The sequence below is a fragment of the Malania oleifera genome, chromosome 2, assembly GCF_029873635.1.
Source record: "Malania oleifera isolate guangnan ecotype guangnan chromosome 2, ASM2987363v1, whole genome shotgun sequence".
Classification (NCBI taxonomy): Eukaryota; Viridiplantae; Streptophyta; class Magnoliopsida; order Santalales; family Ximeniaceae; genus Malania; species Malania oleifera.
In genome coordinates, this window is record NC_080418.1 from 26,672,610 (window position 1) to 26,690,043 (window position 17,434).

The window sequence follows — 17,434 nt, forward strand, 5'->3', positions numbered from 1 at the left end:
TGCTTTACATTTCATGCCACTTCACACGTCATCTTTTCGAGTTTAATCCTTTAAATTGTCAAATAGTTTAAAAGGACTAATTAGAATACGTGAAATTTTTTTTTTAATTTTTTCATGAAAAAAATAAAAATAAAAACAATCATAATTGAAAAATAAGTGGCATAATAATTAGTACTAATATTATAACAATTTAAGGAGAAAAAAACATTATCCTCAAAAAAGAAATTATTGGTGCAAAACCGGGGCCAAGCTAGAAGGTCTAGACCCTAGGCAGCGGTTGGCAAAGCCCGAACCCGGCCCACCGGCTATGAGTAGCCGTAGAAAATAGGGGCTTCTAAGTTGTGTCCTAGTGTGAACAGAGACCGGTTTAATTTTACAAGCTTAATTAACTAACTTAAACCAGATTAGCTGAAAAAATTACTAAAAATATTATAATATATATGTACAAGGAAGAAAATCTAAGGAGAGATCACATCCATGCAGCCGAACGTTCAGTTGACTCCCAGCGTCCAGCGAAAAAAAGCAATAAATAAATAAATAAATTTATTATATATATTAATATAAAACACTCTCCACTACTATACGCCTCCTTTACCCCCTTTTTGCTCCTCACCTGCTTGCACTTCTCTCTCTCTCTTCTCTCTCTCCTCTGTTTCTCTCTCTCTCTCTCTCTCTCTCTCTCTCTCTCTCTCTCTCTCTCTCCAGAAAAACCCTAAGAACTTTGATCTTGAGGGAGCTTCCATTCTCTAGCGACAAGATTACGGGTGGGAGCAAGCTGGATTCCGTCTCATTTGGACCCGGGAATCGGCTGATCGGATCTGGCTCCGGCGACAATTTTTCCGGCCGGTGTTCACCGCGACGGGTATTGAGATTGGGGTTTTTGAGGAGGAAGGTGGAGATTAGAGAGAGGAAGGGAGAGTAAGCGGAACGAGATGTACAAAAACCAGCTTCAGGAGCTGGCGCAGAGGAGCTGCTTCAACCTCCCGTCGTATACGTGCATAAGAGAAGGTCCGGACCACGCGCCGAGGTTCAAGGCCACCGTGAACTTCAACGGCGAGGTTTTTGAGAGTCCTAACTACTGCTCGACGCTCCGCCAGGCCGAGCATGCCGCCGCCGAGGTCGCCCTCAACTCCCTCTCCAACAGAGGCCCCTCTCACTCCCTCGCCGCTAGGATTCTTGTAAGCTTCTACTCTTCTTTTCAATTCGTCACCGCTAGGGTTTTTTCTTTTCTTTTCTTTTCTTGTTTCGAAGTTCATTTAATGCCTTTGATCTTCGTTCTCGAATCGTGAACATGGTGGTAGTGGTGGCTAGTGGACTCGTTTGGAAACGTGAGCTTTTAGCTTTGCTAACGTGCGCCGTGCGTTATTTGCGTTCGGCGACTTGTGGTGCTCTCTTGCAGTCTGGTTTCGGCCTGAGCTGCCGGCGGGGATAGAGAGAGCGTGCGCTGCGGTGCGCCGTGTAGGTTAGCGGCGTGCGTGGACTGAGCTGAATCTGCTCAGCTATGAAATGACCCGAATGCCCTTCCTTGGCGCACGCAGCGGTGGCCGGCGTCGGTCGCCGGTACGGGGGACTTGGAAGGGTCTGGTCGTCGTGAAATGGCCAAAGTGGCCTTGCTTTGTTCTGGTAAGGTTGTGAAACGAGTGGGATTTTCTGACAAAAGGTAGGGCTTGATTTAGGAAAAAGAACAGCGAAAGCTGGGAAGTTAATGGGAAAGCTTAAGCCTTGCCTGGTTTTGTTGTCTAGTATCTTTGACACGGCTTTTCTGCGTTTGCGGCAAGGAGGAAATGGTTGCTTAGCGAGGGGTAATCCTGTCTGTGAAATCTTTGTTTCTTAGGCTTAGCATTTCTGGACCTCTTCTTCCCCTTATTTGTTTTTTTGGGTGCGTCACTAAGAATAGGGAGGAATACAGCCATTTACAGCAAGTTTGGCTTTGCAGTCCAGCGGCTTCTAGTGGCCAGAAAGTTTGGAAAATATTTAACTCAACCATAGCAAGTGGTTGGCCCTGTAAAGGGAAAAAAAGGGGAACTTTTTTTTTTCCCCTTCTTTCAGGTGGAAGTTTTAGTTTTCTCATGCCTCTGATCATGAATATCTGAAAGGTTCAGATTTATATTAGGTTATTTTATTTACTAACATTTCCTTAGAAATAATATATATATATATATATATATATATATATATATATATATATATTGAAGATGCCTTAATGACCCACTACTTTATGACATTCAAATTATTTCTAAATAAATATATATAGAATTAGAAGAACAAGAGGAGGAAAAAGTAGAAACCATATTTTCTATTTTTGTGCATTTTCATTTTCTTTCTTTCTTTCAATCTGATAGTCATGCTTTGCTTTTTCTATGCCTGCATGGGGATGTAGTTTGATTTGTCTTGATGAAGGAATAATATGGTTGAAAAAAAAGTAGCAAAAAAAAAAAGAAGAAAAAGAAAAAGAAAAAAAGAAACTTCAAAAGAATGGCATATATGGTAGGCATGTTGTGCTTTTAGTGTGGCCTAGAAGTTCATTTCCTCCTTTAATGTCATATAGATTGCACAAAAGTTTATTGAAAGCAACAGGTTTGTGTTTACAAAAAATTTTCATTCCCCCCTCCCCCCCTCCCCCTTTTTTCTTTGCTTCTTTATGCCTTTCAAAATTGAAGAACTAGGGGAGAGGATTTAAAGAACCTCTATTTTAAGACAATTAAATGTAAATCAATTTGTTTGCCACCAGAAAAAAAATTGTTCACGTTGATATTATGTCTTCATGCAATAGCAATTGGTGAATTGAACATCAAGGGGATGGTAAGCACAGAAAATATTCATGCTATTGTTGAGCATAATTGAACGTCAAGGGCATGGTAAACACAGAAAATATTCATACAGTTGTCTTCCATCTGGGAAAAGAGAAGCTACAGTCTTTGGTCTGCTTGCTGATGTATGCTTAAGTTCATGGAAATACATAAAGCATGTCATATAGGTACAGCATGCATGTGCTCACTTGTTGAAGCACAGCTTTTAAAAAAAAAAAAAAAACTATGCATTTAATGTGACCAGAGGCACCATAATATTTTCTTGTTATGTTTTCTATTACACCCATTTGTTTGATCATGAGACATCCATGTTGAATGCATCAGGTTCATGCCTCAGAAATAACTTGGGATTGGTTGGGATGGAGGATATGCAACCGTTCATTTTGTAACTCGGGCCTAATTGGCCTCCCAATGGACGAAAAATATTCTTCGTTGATTTAGGCTTTATAAGTTGATCTATGAGTGGATTTTTGCATCTTATATGGAATATGCCAATTGGTTGCTGTGCTGAACGAAATTGAAATATAAGTTTGGACATTGTTAGAATGAACATGATGGAAATAATGTAAATGAAATTTTCATTATTATACCTGTATATTATGCACCAGGAACTCTTTCTCTCGAAATAAATCACTTATTCTCTTAATCTCCACCCATATTTTTTCAAATTTTAAAATGCCCAATCCTGGAGTTCATGCCCATTTGCAGATCATATTAGAAAATGATAATTTTGTTTAATTTGTACAATCTTGAAACATGATATTGGGTTCTGTCTCTATCATTTAAATAATCAAGGAGTCTTTTAGTATATTGAAGAGATAACAATCATTCTGTGCCTTGGAAGCTCCATTATGAAATTTTTACCCTTGATATCTGGTCCTATGGACACACGATTGCCCAATTTATCCTTCCTGCAATGGCAGACAATATGTTGGGTTTAACATTTCAAATTTTCAAGTGATGCTTGTCATCAATAAAGCTCATCTGTTGAGAGTGCATATCTGAAGTTGGTTTTATGTATGACTGCATAATGTGGGATATTTCCTTTCCATTGGTTGCTCCAACAAACAAAAACTATATGGCTAATTATAGTTGGTGGCACACCCATTTCTATTTTCCAGAATCTATGTCTGATTTTGGCAATGGCTATTATTTCACATATCTAAATACCTTACTCCTAAGTTCATTGTTTAATTTTAATCCCTTATTCTGATACTGTATCAACTGGTACTACCCTTCTGAATATTGGCTTCACAAGCGAAGGGTGAGGATTATCTTTAAGGTTCTAAGTACACCTTGGTCTAAGTTTATTGATTAATTTTGATCCTTTAATTCAGTACCCATCGAGGCCAACTGTTCTTTCAAATACCGATGACATGAGCAAAGGGTAAGATTATCTTTATGCCCAATCTTCCCTCTTATGTAGTTCATAAGATTTTATAGAAATACCTATAATTGGTTTATCCATAGGATAGGGCTCCTTCTGGCGGGATGGGTACTATCATTGCATGTCTCCATTTGCTGTAGCTTTTTGGGCCTCACAACTGTCCTGGGAATTGGTTTTTGTTTGTACTGCATCCACTGAACTCACAAAATTTTTGCTGAAGTAGGTGATACGCGAGAAATTATCAAAATATTTATCTGCATGTTTGTGGTAGGCATGTGCTGTTTGAAGAGTTTTAGGTTGAATCAGTCTTATTAGTTATGTGACTGGATGTAGGAAAAAGAGGCAGGAAGAGCTAAGAAGCTTTCCTTTGCCAGATGGAGAAAGAGGCAGTTCACTATCTTTGTTCTGCATTGCTCATTTTTTGCAACTATATGGTCATATGTGTTCCAATTGTGTCATCTCTCTTGGGTCTTTCCAGCGACTATAGCACTTCCTTCTAAGTTGGCACTTCTCGGGTCTCTCAAAAAGAAAAAATGAATTTATGCAAATCTATTCTGGCAGCCAGTTGTTGGGCAATCTGGAACGAAAACTGTTGCTTTAATAATGAGGAGTTTGGATTGTTACATATTCTCTCTTTCATAAGGCAGATCTATTCTGTAGGCTTTGTCATGCTAAGGTCCTTCGAATCTTCCTCTTTTTACTATCCCCACCACCACTCCAATTCTTTTGTTCTTTTTTCTTTAGTTCCTTATTGTGTACTCCTAATATGCTTGTATGAATTATTATCTTACACAAAAAAAAAAAAAAGCAGGAAGAAATTGGGGGGGAGGGATGGTTGTTCGAAGCTGCATTAGCAGTGGCATGAACTGTGGCATTGCTGAGAATGAATGAGAGAACACTTTATACTCTTGTAACAATACTCGAACACCCAAATTCTCATTGATAAAAATTACCAAATTAAATCATTTCATCACATGTTTATAGGGAAACCAGGTGGTTATGTAATAACATTGATGTTCAAATATTTGATTAGACACAGACTTGATTTGACTTTGGATTTTACCCATTCAATCTAACTAAAAACGTAATTTGGCCTCTAATGTGATTAGAGACCTAAAAATTACAACCCAACTATAAAATTACTAAAATGCAGTAAGAAAACCTAAAATAAACCAATATTAAAGCTCTAACACTACAGTAGACAGCCATAGTTTTCTCCAGATCAGAAGTTTCTTACTTCATGTAGTGGCTGAAGATCTGGTTTTGGGCTTCCAATGCCAATAGTCTTATCTAATCAAGTTATGGATGGTCCATTGCTAGGAACATGTTCCCTCTTCTTAAAGTTCCGTTTGGTTGGACAGGAAATGTTTTTCAGTAGAAAAGAAGGGAGGAGTTAAACCTTTCTTTATTTGGAGATAAGTACTTTGTTTGGGAAAGTTGTTTTTTCTACTCTTGTATGGAAGACATTTTACATCTTTCTCTTTTATGTATGGTACCAAAAAGAGGCCAATAGGAAAATTGTTTTCCTGGAAAAAAATCCGTCTTTTACGTCTTTCTCTTTTATGGATGGTACCAAACAGAGGCCAATGGGGAAATTATTTTCCTGAAAAAAAAAAAATCCTCCCCTCAGTCAGATGACAGATGGAGGATAATGAATCTACTTCCATGTGATCATTTCTCTACATTATGGTATAAAATTGAGAGAATACAAATATTTTTTTTTGGGGGGGGGGGGGTGTTGAACAAATCTCGATTAGAATTTAGAAGTTTGAAAGCGATAACACTAATGATTCAACATCTGGTCATTTAGTCATATTATTCATAAAAAGAAAATAATAAGAAAGAGTAATTACAATATTTGGCATGATGATTGGAATTATTAGTTTTAGTTTTTTGTTTGTTTACCTTTGAGGCCCTACAGATGTACATTCTAAGGCCATTGTCTTTTTGGTTGTATGGCTTCAATATATATATATATTTCATAGCAAAAGAAGAGATTTCATTAATAGGAGAAGAATTTACAAAGAGGAGAATAAGGCATCTCCCATCAAAATTCTGGAACAAAGCACGAAAAAAACTAAAAAAAAAAAAAGTAAAAGAGAAGAATCCAATTCAAAAGAGAATTTTTCTGAACTTCTGTGAACTTAACTCCCTTATAACTCCTGAAACTAATGCACCATGTATGGCTTCAATATTTCTAACTATTTTTTTATAAAGCATGAAAAGGGTAATTGAACTGCAAGAGGGAACATAGACTGAAATTTTATTGTTGTAAAAAATAGGTTGTTTTCACAATATCTTGATTGAATTGCCAAACACAACTACTTCAAAATGTATCTTCTTTCCGTATCATAGCATTTGATATGCATTCATTTCATCTTCTATAGATTTCCTCGTGCAATTGTACATATATAACTACGTTTTATGTCCATGTATTTGGGTTTTCTTGTTCCAATTCAATTGAGTATAGTGGCATAGACATCTCCTTGGCAGAAATTAAATTAGGCATGGACAAATAAATATGGATAATCTAGATAGGGAATTAGTGACTCACTTCTAAAAATGAGTAGCACTATGGCTATCCCAAGTATAGGAGTTACGTCGTGTAATAATTAGCCCAAACAGGCCAGATCATCTCCTCAACGAATGTAGATTAGTTTTAAACTAGCACAAAATAGGAAAAAGAAAATAAGAAAACAATTTTACTGAACATAGTTCAGATTCGGTTTCTTTGGGGTTTTGAAATATTTATGACGGAATTAAAATAAGCGAAATCTAAACTATGAACCTAACACGCGTACACTAACCAAACAACTCACTAATTAAACACTTCACATAATAAATCGAAAGCAAGAACCTCATTAATCAGTATCAAATAAAGGCAAACTAAACTTAACAATTTCGAACAAATTCAACACCTTGCTAACGTAAATAAAAAAAATCCAATAAACAATTTCAAACAAATTCAACACCTTAATAACGTAAATAAAAAAAGATCCAATAATATCTAAAGATAAGCTGAATTTAACAATGGCCCAACTAAGTGAAAGTAAACTAAACAAAACAACAAATAAGCTAAACAAAACCTTAAATAAACATGACTAAACTTAAGCTACTAGAGAATTCCCACAAGACATAATGACATTAAAGTGAAAAATAAACAGCAAAGTCCCTACAATATATTTAAAAATGACATTAAAGTGAAATAAAGCAATTAAATGACAATAAGGAGAACTTTAAATAAAAATAACTTGAACTTAACAATAAAAATAACCCACACAAATAAAGTAACTCACCTCAAAAATAACTCAAGCAAAAATAATTCCCATTAATAGCTTCAATAAAAATGATTAACTCAACAAGGTTTAACTAAAATAATCCCAAATGAATGCTAAAAAAAACCAAACTTCAATGCTGGATTAAATAAAAATAAACTTCAAACTCAGTATTTAAATGACATTAAAATAAACTAAATAGTAAAGTAACAAGAGAGAGAGAGAGTGGCCGTAGGTGGGTGTCTTCCTAGCTGCTGTTGCTGCGGCGCCCCCTCCAAGAGAAGCCAGCTGCTGCCCCCCCAATCCCCTCTCCTTCAAACCCTGGCTACCCACTTTATTCAAGTCTAGCCTCCCTTTTTTCTTTTTTTTTTTTCTTTTTTTTTTTTTCCAATTCCAGCTCCCTTTACTGCCCCCCTTAAGCACCTACACACACTCTCCCAGCAAATACACATGGGGTGCCTTCTTAATTTGCATGGCCGGGTCACATCAAGACCCGGCCCACTTTATTTTTTTTTTTTCATTTTATTTTCTTTTCTTGTTTCTTCTTTTTTCTTTTTCGGTTTCCCAACGATCAAACCTGATTTCGACCTTCCTACAGCACGTAACTCTCAAAGCTCAAAACACGAAAATTGTAGATAATTTCCTCGAATTTTCACAGTATTTTGAATTTTCTCGATCAGAGCTCAGATGAGGAAGTTACGCTCAGATTACGAAGTAATGTCGAAATAGTCTATAAAAACAGCTTATGGTAACTTCACGTCCAATTTAGACCTTGATGCAACCTGTATTTCTCAAAATGCAAAACATGAAAGTTGTAGAGGGTTCTCTTAGCTTTTTACAACATTTTGAATCATCTGAATCGGAGGTCGGATGAGAGAGTTACACACAGATTAGGAAGTAATGTCGAAAACGGCCTCTCTTTGCATGTATGACTCGGCTTCCGAGAATTATCCTTTAAATGTCCAAGAAAATCCCGGATGCTCACGGTCTTGATTTGGACTCCGCCTCACGTACACGACACCTCTTCATGCTCATGACCCGCGTACATTTTTAATGTCCAAAAATTATCCTGCAATAATAGGACACGAAAGACCGTAAATTTATGACAAAAATAGGCTATTTATCTCAAGATTATCAAATGAGTTCGACGTTAAAATATTAGACATAATTAGACATTTAATTAAAATTATAATCATCAATGCATGAATTTAAATGCCTAATTACGCATCTTTGACACGTAATCAATTAGATTGTCTGTCTCAACTATCTAGCATGTATTTTCAAAAGAGCAACATTTCTTTTGATCTTTTGAGATATGCATGACTGAATTTTAATTTTGTACAAATTTTAGAAAAATAAGTTAGTTTTGAAGTCTTGATACTATTAAGCTGTCACCATGTTTAGGATGAGACGGGTGTATACAAGAATCTCTTACAGGAGATTGCACAAAGAGTTGGAGCTCCATTGCCACAATACACAACTTTCAGGTCAGGACTTGGGCATCTTCCTGTCTTTACAGGGACAGTAGAATTGGCTGGAATCACTTTCACTGGGGAACCTGCCAAGAATAAGAAACAAGCAGAGAAAAACGCAGCCATGGCATCTTGGTCATCTCTAAAACAATGTGAGTTCCTTTCTTAAATTCTTTAGTGTTTAGATTTTTGATTGCAGTGATAGAATGTCTCTTTTACAAGAGATTTGAGGCTCAAGCCTGTTTTTGATTCATTCCTTGGTCATAGCATAAATGCTTTGAGCCTTTGATCTAATGCATCTCTGGTGTGAGCATCAGAGTATGACAAATGTTCATTTGTCTATCCACCCACTAGGTGGAATTTCTTTGGACACAGTCGAGCCTAGGCTCAATAATTCTTGTTGCTATCAATGTGAATGTTCAATTACTAAATGAACATGGGTTCAAAATGGCTGAAAAAATTTAACCTGAATATTTAGCACATTTGATTGAGTTCCCATTTGATTATGGTAGTTGAGTTCAAATCTTGACATATTGTGGCACAACTGCACAGTTTAAGCTGAAAAATTTCTCAGTGGTCCAGACTTCAGAATGGCACTACTGCAGGATGGAGAGCTGACCTTGTGCCTTCGCAATTCTATTTTTTACTTGGAGTTATCGTAATTACTAGGCTGGAGCTTTGCGCATCAGATCATCCGTTCTTATTAGGAGCCTATTGTTTTGGTGTTTTAACAGATACTGTGCTGTTCTGCAGCTTCTAAAATTCTTCCCTCCTTCCAACTGATATAAGACTGAACAGAATTGCCATGGACTGTTAATTATTTTTGAACGGAAACTTGAATTTTTTTTTCTCCATATATTCTTTCTTAATATTTTATGAAGGAAAAACATTATATTCAATGGGTCAGTAATAAACACATCTAGACCTGCTCTGTTTGACTATATGCTACTCATGTAATACTATTATTAACAGTGTCTGAGTTTATTAAAAATGCACAGGGATTATGTGTGCTAAGAGAAGTAACATTTTTTTGTTTTTTTGGTCAGTGGCAAAGGAAGCTGCAAGTTCATCATCTGAAGTAGAGAACAATGATGAACTGGAACAGATCACAATTGCACGAGCATTATTGAATTACCGTCTTAAGGAAAAGATGGCAAAGGCGAACTCGCCCAATGCCCAATTCCCATTTCCAAAGAAGTTCATAGTTCAGAACAGAAGACCATCAAGTCCACAGCCTCCCCCTGCTGCCACATCAAAAATACTCCCTTTAATCTGTCCCAAGGGAGCTCCTCGTAACAGGCTCACATCAACAGCTGCAAGCGAGAGTTCCATGCCAGGCCCACCACTGCAGACTGCAGTGCCTGAAGGCCGTGGAACCCGCGCTCAGAAGTTCCCTGCTGCAGGCGCAGCTCCCTATGTCCCCATTCGACATTTTAGGCCATCCTACCATGGGGTTGCACCACCTGTAACGGTAAGAACCGCAGTGCCTGTTTTCTCTGCGCCGCCACTTCCACCACCACCTGTGGTACCTGCTCAGGTGATGCGAGCACCACCCATGCAAATTGCCCAACCTGTCTGTGTAAGGCAAGTTGTGCCGGTTTTTGCTGCTCCACCTGTTCGAAAAGATCCACCAACTGTCACAGGCTCTGCCTCATTAAACCAATTGCCAGCAAGGGGAGAGGAAACTGGAGGCAGAACTGGGAAGGGAACAAAGGAATCTGAGACATTGGAGAGCTTGGAACAGCTGAAAATCTAACTCTGGTTGGGCAGGATTTGAATCAACAAGAAACAATGCCATGGTTTTGTGTTGGTCAGTTTGTTTTATGTCATCTTCTCTAGTCTTAACTATAAGAATTAGCATCAGCAATCTTTGCAGTTCAAAGAGCAGCCTTACTGCATTACTCTTGCAGTGTTTGTTTATTGTTACTGGTATAGTCGTCATTTTTTAGCATTGTTGAAAAGGGGTACTCCCATGCAAGCTCCTGCACTGGGTGTTCTCAAAATAGGGTACTGCTATTTTTTCCAAATGGGGTCCAACCTGGCGGAGCTGTTCTTGTTACACCAAGCTGGGTTTTTGCTCTTTCAGTGATCACCATGTCTAGATACTGATTGCAGTGTGCCTGATTGTAATACATAGGATTGCCTTAGGTTTTTACCCCCAGAATCCCAAACTTTTTGTCAATATTGTCTTCCTCCATGAGAGTAAAATCTTCACCTCTGCTGAGAAGACTGAGCCTGGTCCTTGGTGTGTAGTATCAAGGTAAAGTTGGCCTTCAGTTTCCAAGGAATTGCTCCAGTGTGCTTTTGTAATCCTTGAATATTGGTATATAGTTTAGTCCGGTTGGACAATCATATGGTTAAATGATATCATTTGAAGTTGTGTTCTACTGTCTGGTTGGGATGCGAGTGTGTGGCTATGGTTTTGTGTTCAGATTTGGTTTTGGTACTTGAAGCCCATTCATATGGCTTTACATTGCTTTGGGTTGGCGCAAGTTGGGCCTTCTTTTGCAATGAGAAAGAGCTCAACCCATTGCTCAGGCTAAAACAGGAGGGGATGAGACCTAGAGTCATGGGATCCGACTCCCCAACTCCTGCAGAGCTCGCCTTTGCTAGTGTCTCCCGTTGCCGTACTAAGAGAGGAATGGAATGGAAATGAAATCAAATTTGTGATTTAATTTCAGTATATTATTCATATATGATTTGTTTGAGGTGGAAGAATGAAATAGAATGTAATGAAATTGGTTTTATAACACACTAAGGTGTTATGGTCCGACTATTTTCACACCCTTGTGAAAGGCCGTGCGGCACTAGCTAAAACACTCTTGTTTAACTAGTCAGCCTATCATTTACCAACGTTCATTCACGATGCATTTTCATTAACATTCATTCAAATAGTAGCGGAAACAGTAATCAATTCATCAAAGCCGTGGTAAGCTAGCAGTAAACATTGAAGTAAACGTAATTTATTAACAAATCCTTCGTTGACATGGTGTACTTAGTGAGGGATGCAAGTAGGCTAAGTACGTTGATAATTGCTAGTGAGTTTTATAATAATTGGTGAACACTCACCCTCTCCTAAAGAGATTTTTATGTAATTATCATCCTGACACTAGGGAACATCAAAGTGACCGATAAGTCATATTGCTTTATTTGGCTTACAAAGATTCTACTAGTAGAAAATAACCCTATACTAGTATTTACATGATGAAAACTCATCCCAAGCACACGAGATAAGCGGTCACAAGCAAGCATAATGCCCTGAACAAGCTTAGCTCGTGACACAAGAGCACAGATTTGATCCTTTCCATTCTATTTCATTTCATTATGATTCTTGTAGTTGTGTTTTAGTTCGTGAGCCAGATGTGACTATAAATTGATGTTATAGTGACAAAGTTGATTCTTCTATTTCATTCAATTTTATCTTCATGTAGTGCTAACACTAACGAAGGTTGCTGCATCCATTGGTTAGATCTGCTGGATCTTCAAATCTTTCAAGCAGTGCTAAGTTCGGTGGGTCATGCTGTTCATCACGAGCTGAATTAGTAAGACGAGAGCAGAGGTCTATGCGCTCTTCTTTTTCTCCTTTTGCTATGTCAGCCCTTAGCGAGCAATGAATTTCATTTTTCTATCAAAATCACAATTCTTGGGAACCAAAGAGAGCATTGTTATTAGGGCAGGACTTCAGTGCAGTTTTTCTGTCAGCGTTTTTCAGCTGATATCTATTAGAGAACGCACAATATATGTTAACTTAAACACTAAATCAATTAGGTTTCATTCTTTCCTACTCACTTTCAAAGTTTGAACACCAGACCAGTCCCAAGCTGCAACCGTTTGAATGTCTTCTGGCTATTTTAATTCATGTGGTTTGCTCTCATTGAAAACTAGCACAAGCAGTGGTTAGCAGTTTTAGCAACTTGTGCCCTTGTTATTATTGGTGAGGAAATTACTAGTCCTGAGAAAGATGCCAAGGTTAGTTCCTTTGCAATGCGTCTTTGCACTATATGACCAAAAAGCTTATGTGGGGCAAGAAGAATTGATAACCAAAGTAGGACCAATCAGTCGAATCTCGAGCATCCCGGTCCCATTGTTCCGTGCCTACGCTGAATTCATGCTGTCAAATAATATAATAATGATAATTACAACACAAGGGAGCTCATTATTCTTGATCATTGGTGTTAAAAAAGACGTATAAAACTGGAGTATAGTCTAGTGGGAAGATACGTTGCTGGTAATAAAAGAATAAAAAATTCTAAGTAAAAAGCATATATTAATCATGTTAATCTATTTGTGCCTCTTCTACAACTATCTAATATGTATAATTGATTTTATTGCTACTTATAATTATTGAACTTTTAAATATATGTGAATTCTATTTGTTTTTAAAGTAGATTTTCACGAGCCCATAACTTATGTGAAGAAGGGTATAAAAATATATTTCAAATTTGGGATGGGACCGCTATGTGGGTCTGATTCTTTTCAATATATATATACATATATCAAATTTAATGAACATTTGTGTGAATCAAAGGGGGACATTTGGTAAAATTAAGTGTTAAGTGTTGAATAGTGAATTCAAATAAGATTTTGTCAAATATTTATTAATTAAACTAAACCAATCACTGAATTTAAATTTTAAATTATTTTAAATATTTGGTATCTAGTGTTTGAATATATGTTGTTTTTTCAATTTCAACCTTTTTAATGCTTAAGATCATAAATATTTGATAAAATTAAGCTACATAAGTCAAAAAATTTAATTTAATAAACAATAATTTCTTGTCATATATTAAATTAATAATTATAAAAAAATAATATAGTTTATTGTTGTACAAAAATAAAATTTATTAATTTAATTTTTAATCACTAGGATATTGAGATTTTATTTTTATCTTTTATAAGGGATAAAATTGAAAAAAAAAAAAACATATATATATATATATATATATATATATTATTGAATAAATCTCCTTTACATTTGACTAAGCAAGTCACTACTAAGAGCAAGATATGTTGAGTCAAACAAACGTTATTTGAGTCGAGAAGGCCTTATCTGCAACATGTAGAGTTCATCTAAGTCGAGTAGGGTTCTCTCCTTTTTAACTAAGCAGGCTATTACTTTATTTGTACCTCATGAACCAATCTTTTGATTTTTATTTTTATTTTTACATCTCATGAGTAGAGCTTATTATATCGGGTTTTTTTTTTTAATACCTCATGAAACAAACTCGTCGTATAAGCTTTTTTCGTGCCTCATGAGTGGAGCCCATTATATGAGGTTTTTGTTTTTTTTTTTTTTTTGTTTTTTTGTGACTCGAGCAAAACTCATTATTTGGATTTTTTTCATGTCTCATGAGCAATGCTCATCATTTTATTTTATTTTTAAATGTCTCATGCGCAATGCTAATTATTTGGACTTTTTGTGTTTCATGAGCAGTACTCATCATTTGGACTTTTTTGCTTCATAAGTAGTGCTCTTTATTTGGATTCTTTTTTCATTTCTCTGAGCAAAGCTCATTATTTGAGCTTTTTTAATGTCTCATGAGCAATGCTCATCATTTGGGCTTTTCATGTCTCATGAGTAATGCTCATCATTTTAACTTTTTTATGTTTTATGAGTAGTGCTCATTATTTTAATTTTTCATACCTCATAAGCAGTGCTTATCATTTAGGCTTTTACATGTCTCACGAGTAGTGCTCATCATTTGTGTTTTTTTCATGCCTCATAAGCAGAGCTCATTCTATGGAATTTTTTGTGTGGAATGAGTAGAGCTCAAAATATGAGCTTTCCTGCCAGTGAACCTATCTGGCCTTTTGAATCAGTCATACAATTTTTTAAACATTACTTTCCTACATTCAAATATTAACAAAAAAGAGAATATCTTGCAATATTAAATAAAGTTACATTATGAATTTATTGCAAACCTCCATTTTTTCAAACTAATTAATTTTTTTTAGAAAAAATTTATCCTCAAATGTCACAAGCATTGTTCATCAATGTCAATGCTATTGGTATCCTCAAGGTTATGGTTTTTTATTACCAAATCTGAAGTCTTCAAAATCAATTTCTAATTCATTAGTATTTACCTTTTGGTGATGTATCCAAAGGAAGCAGTCTTAGATCCTATTATAGATACGCCTTCTTTGTTGTAGAAACACTAAGTATTTCTTCCATCCTTTTCTAGAAGACCAAAAAATACTCGATTGATACCATTTGTCCTTGTGAAGAGACATCAGATTGTTAAGCTGAAATGGAAACGGAGAAAATATGGAAACGCCCTGAAGAGGATGAGTTGTAGCGGAGGAGAATGAGTGTGCCAAATTCATTCCATCAAAAAACACAATTATCACGTGCTCAAATAATCCATTAAAAACCATGTGCTCATTATCCTATGTATCTATAAATAAGAACATTTGTATTGTGTGAAGAGTGCAAGTGAAGTGAGTGAGCGAGAAGTGTGAGAGTGTTGAAGGTGTGAGAGAGAAAAGTGTGAGAAGAGTTGAGTTGAGTGTGTCTCATCCTCTTGTTTTTCTCCCAGATGATAGTATATTCGGTGTGCTCCGTGGACGTAGATTAGATTAGACTGAACCATGTAAATTTGGTGTTCTTATTTTGTGTGATTATTTTTCTTGTGTGTGTGATTATTGTTCCTAGATCCTTAACAAGTGGTATCAAAGCCAGGTTGGAGCAAAGTTGTCAAATCATAGCAAAATTTCTAGATTGGAAGTCCTAGGAGCTATATTGTGCTAATTATGTGTCTAAGGAAAATTCTGTCCAGAAAAGTGGAACTTAAGCGGTCCATTGTGACACCCTACTTCCCTAGGAATTTACCTGGTGTAATTTAACACAATCATCATTGGGCTCAACTGCCACGTCAGCAAACATGTCATCATTGGGCCCCACTTGTCACTTTAGCGCCATTTGCCACATTAGTGCCACGTCATCATCCGGTCCCACCTGTCACGTCAGCAGTTTGTTAACAGTGTTAATTAAAGTCGTCAGTAATGACGTAAAAATATTCTGTTAAGTGGGAGTATATTCCGTTAAGTTTAACGAAAAGTTGACCAATTTTGATCAGAAGATTTGACCAGATTTTCTTTGAACGAATTGAATCATTTCTAAGGTTTTCAGTCATTTCGAATCTAACCGTGTTGTCCATTTGAGTTGATTCCATCTCTAGATTGACAAATCGAGATGTCGAACAAAAATAACTCAAAGATCGAGATGTTTGACGACACCAACTTCGATTTCTAGAAGATGTAGATCAAAGACTACTTGTTTGGTAAGGAGTTGCACTTACCATTGAAGGGAGAGCCAGATTCCATGAAGGAGGACGAGTGGGAGTTGCTTGAACGAAAAGCTCTCGGAACTATCAGGATGATGCTGGCAAAGTCTGTTGCCTTTAATATCAAGCACATGACAACCACCAAGTCTCTTATGGATATGCTCTCTAACATGTATGAGTAGTCATCAGCCGCCAATAAGGTACAATTAATGAAGAAGTTATTTACCATGAACATGTCCGAAGGTGAAAGTTTTAGTAGACATCTAAATAATTTCAACGAGCTGTCAGATCAACTCGCCTCAGTTGAAATCAAGTTTGATAGTGAGATCCATGTCTTACTGATTATTAGTCAGTTGCCTGAGAGTTGGAGAGTATTGTTACTGCGATTAGTAGTTCCGCAGAAAAATCAAAACTGAATTTTGATGAAGTCGTCAGCATGATTTTGACAGAAGAGATCAAGATGTCAAACACTGCTTCCACTTCAAGTTCAACATTGAAGGTGGAAAGCCGAGGGAGAGATTCATGGAAGGAAGCGGGCATGGCCAATCAAACAATCACGGCAAATCTAGGTCCAGGTGATCCAAATCCAAAAATCCCAAAGGTTCCCAAGGCACAAAGAACATTGAGTGCTGGAAATGTGGAAAGTTCGGTCATTTCAGAAACTAGTGCAAAGGTCCAAGAAAGGAATATGAGGCGAAGACATAAGCAAATGTTGCTTCAGAAGAAGGTGATATGTTGATATGCTCTTTGGAGAGCAACAAGGAGTCTTGGGTCTTAGACTCTAGAGTCTCATTTCATACCACTTGCAGTAAAGATTGCCTAGAGGAGTATATACCAAGTGACTTCGGTAAAGTATACTTTAGCAATGATCAACCTTGCAACATAACTGACAAGGGAATTGTGAAGATCAAGATGAATGGATCAGTATGGAAGCTGAAGGATGTCAAATATATTCTAGACCTGAGAAAGAACTTGATCTCAGTTGGTTAACTAGAAGATGAGGGATACATCACAACATTCATTGGCGATGAATGGAAGATTTCAAAGGGTGCATTGATAATAGCACGAGGTAAGAAAAGTGGAACGCTTTATGTGACTTCTAATGCACGTATGTATATTTCAATTTCTACAAGAAATGTCGATAGCAACATTTGGCATCAACGACTTGGTCACATCAGTGAGAAAGGACTCAAAGTGATGCACTCAA

At 36.7% G+C, this 17,434-nt stretch overlaps 1 protein-coding gene across 1 annotated transcript; it reads left to right on the forward strand.

Annotated features, from left to right (window-relative positions):
- Positions 1-570: 570 nt before the first annotated feature.
- On the forward strand, positions 571-11,329 carry LOC131149444 (double-stranded RNA-binding protein 2). The gene is made up of 3 exons (XM_058099887.1): positions 571-1,178; positions 8,877-9,096; positions 9,991-11,329. Exons 1-3 carry the CDS (start codon positions 933-935, stop codon positions 10,698-10,700), a joined length of 1,176 nt encoding a protein of 391 aa, XP_057955870.1. The 5' UTR covers positions 571-932; the 3' UTR covers positions 10,701-11,329.
- The last annotated feature ends 6,105 nt before the right edge of the window (positions 11,330-17,434 follow it).

Coding starts and splice junctions, on each gene's coding strand:
- LOC131149444 (XM_058099887.1), top strand. CDS start 933: ATGTACAAAAACCAGCTTCAGGAGCTGGCGCAGAGGAGCTGCTTCAAC. Junction 1,179..8,876: donor CCCTCGCCGCTAGGATTCTT/GTAAGCTTCTAC, acceptor CACCATGTTTAG/GATGAGACGGGTGTATACAA. Junction 9,097..9,990: donor TTGGTCATCTCTAAAACAAT/GTGAGTTCCTTT, acceptor TTTTTTGGTCAG/TGGCAAAGGAAGCTGCAAGT.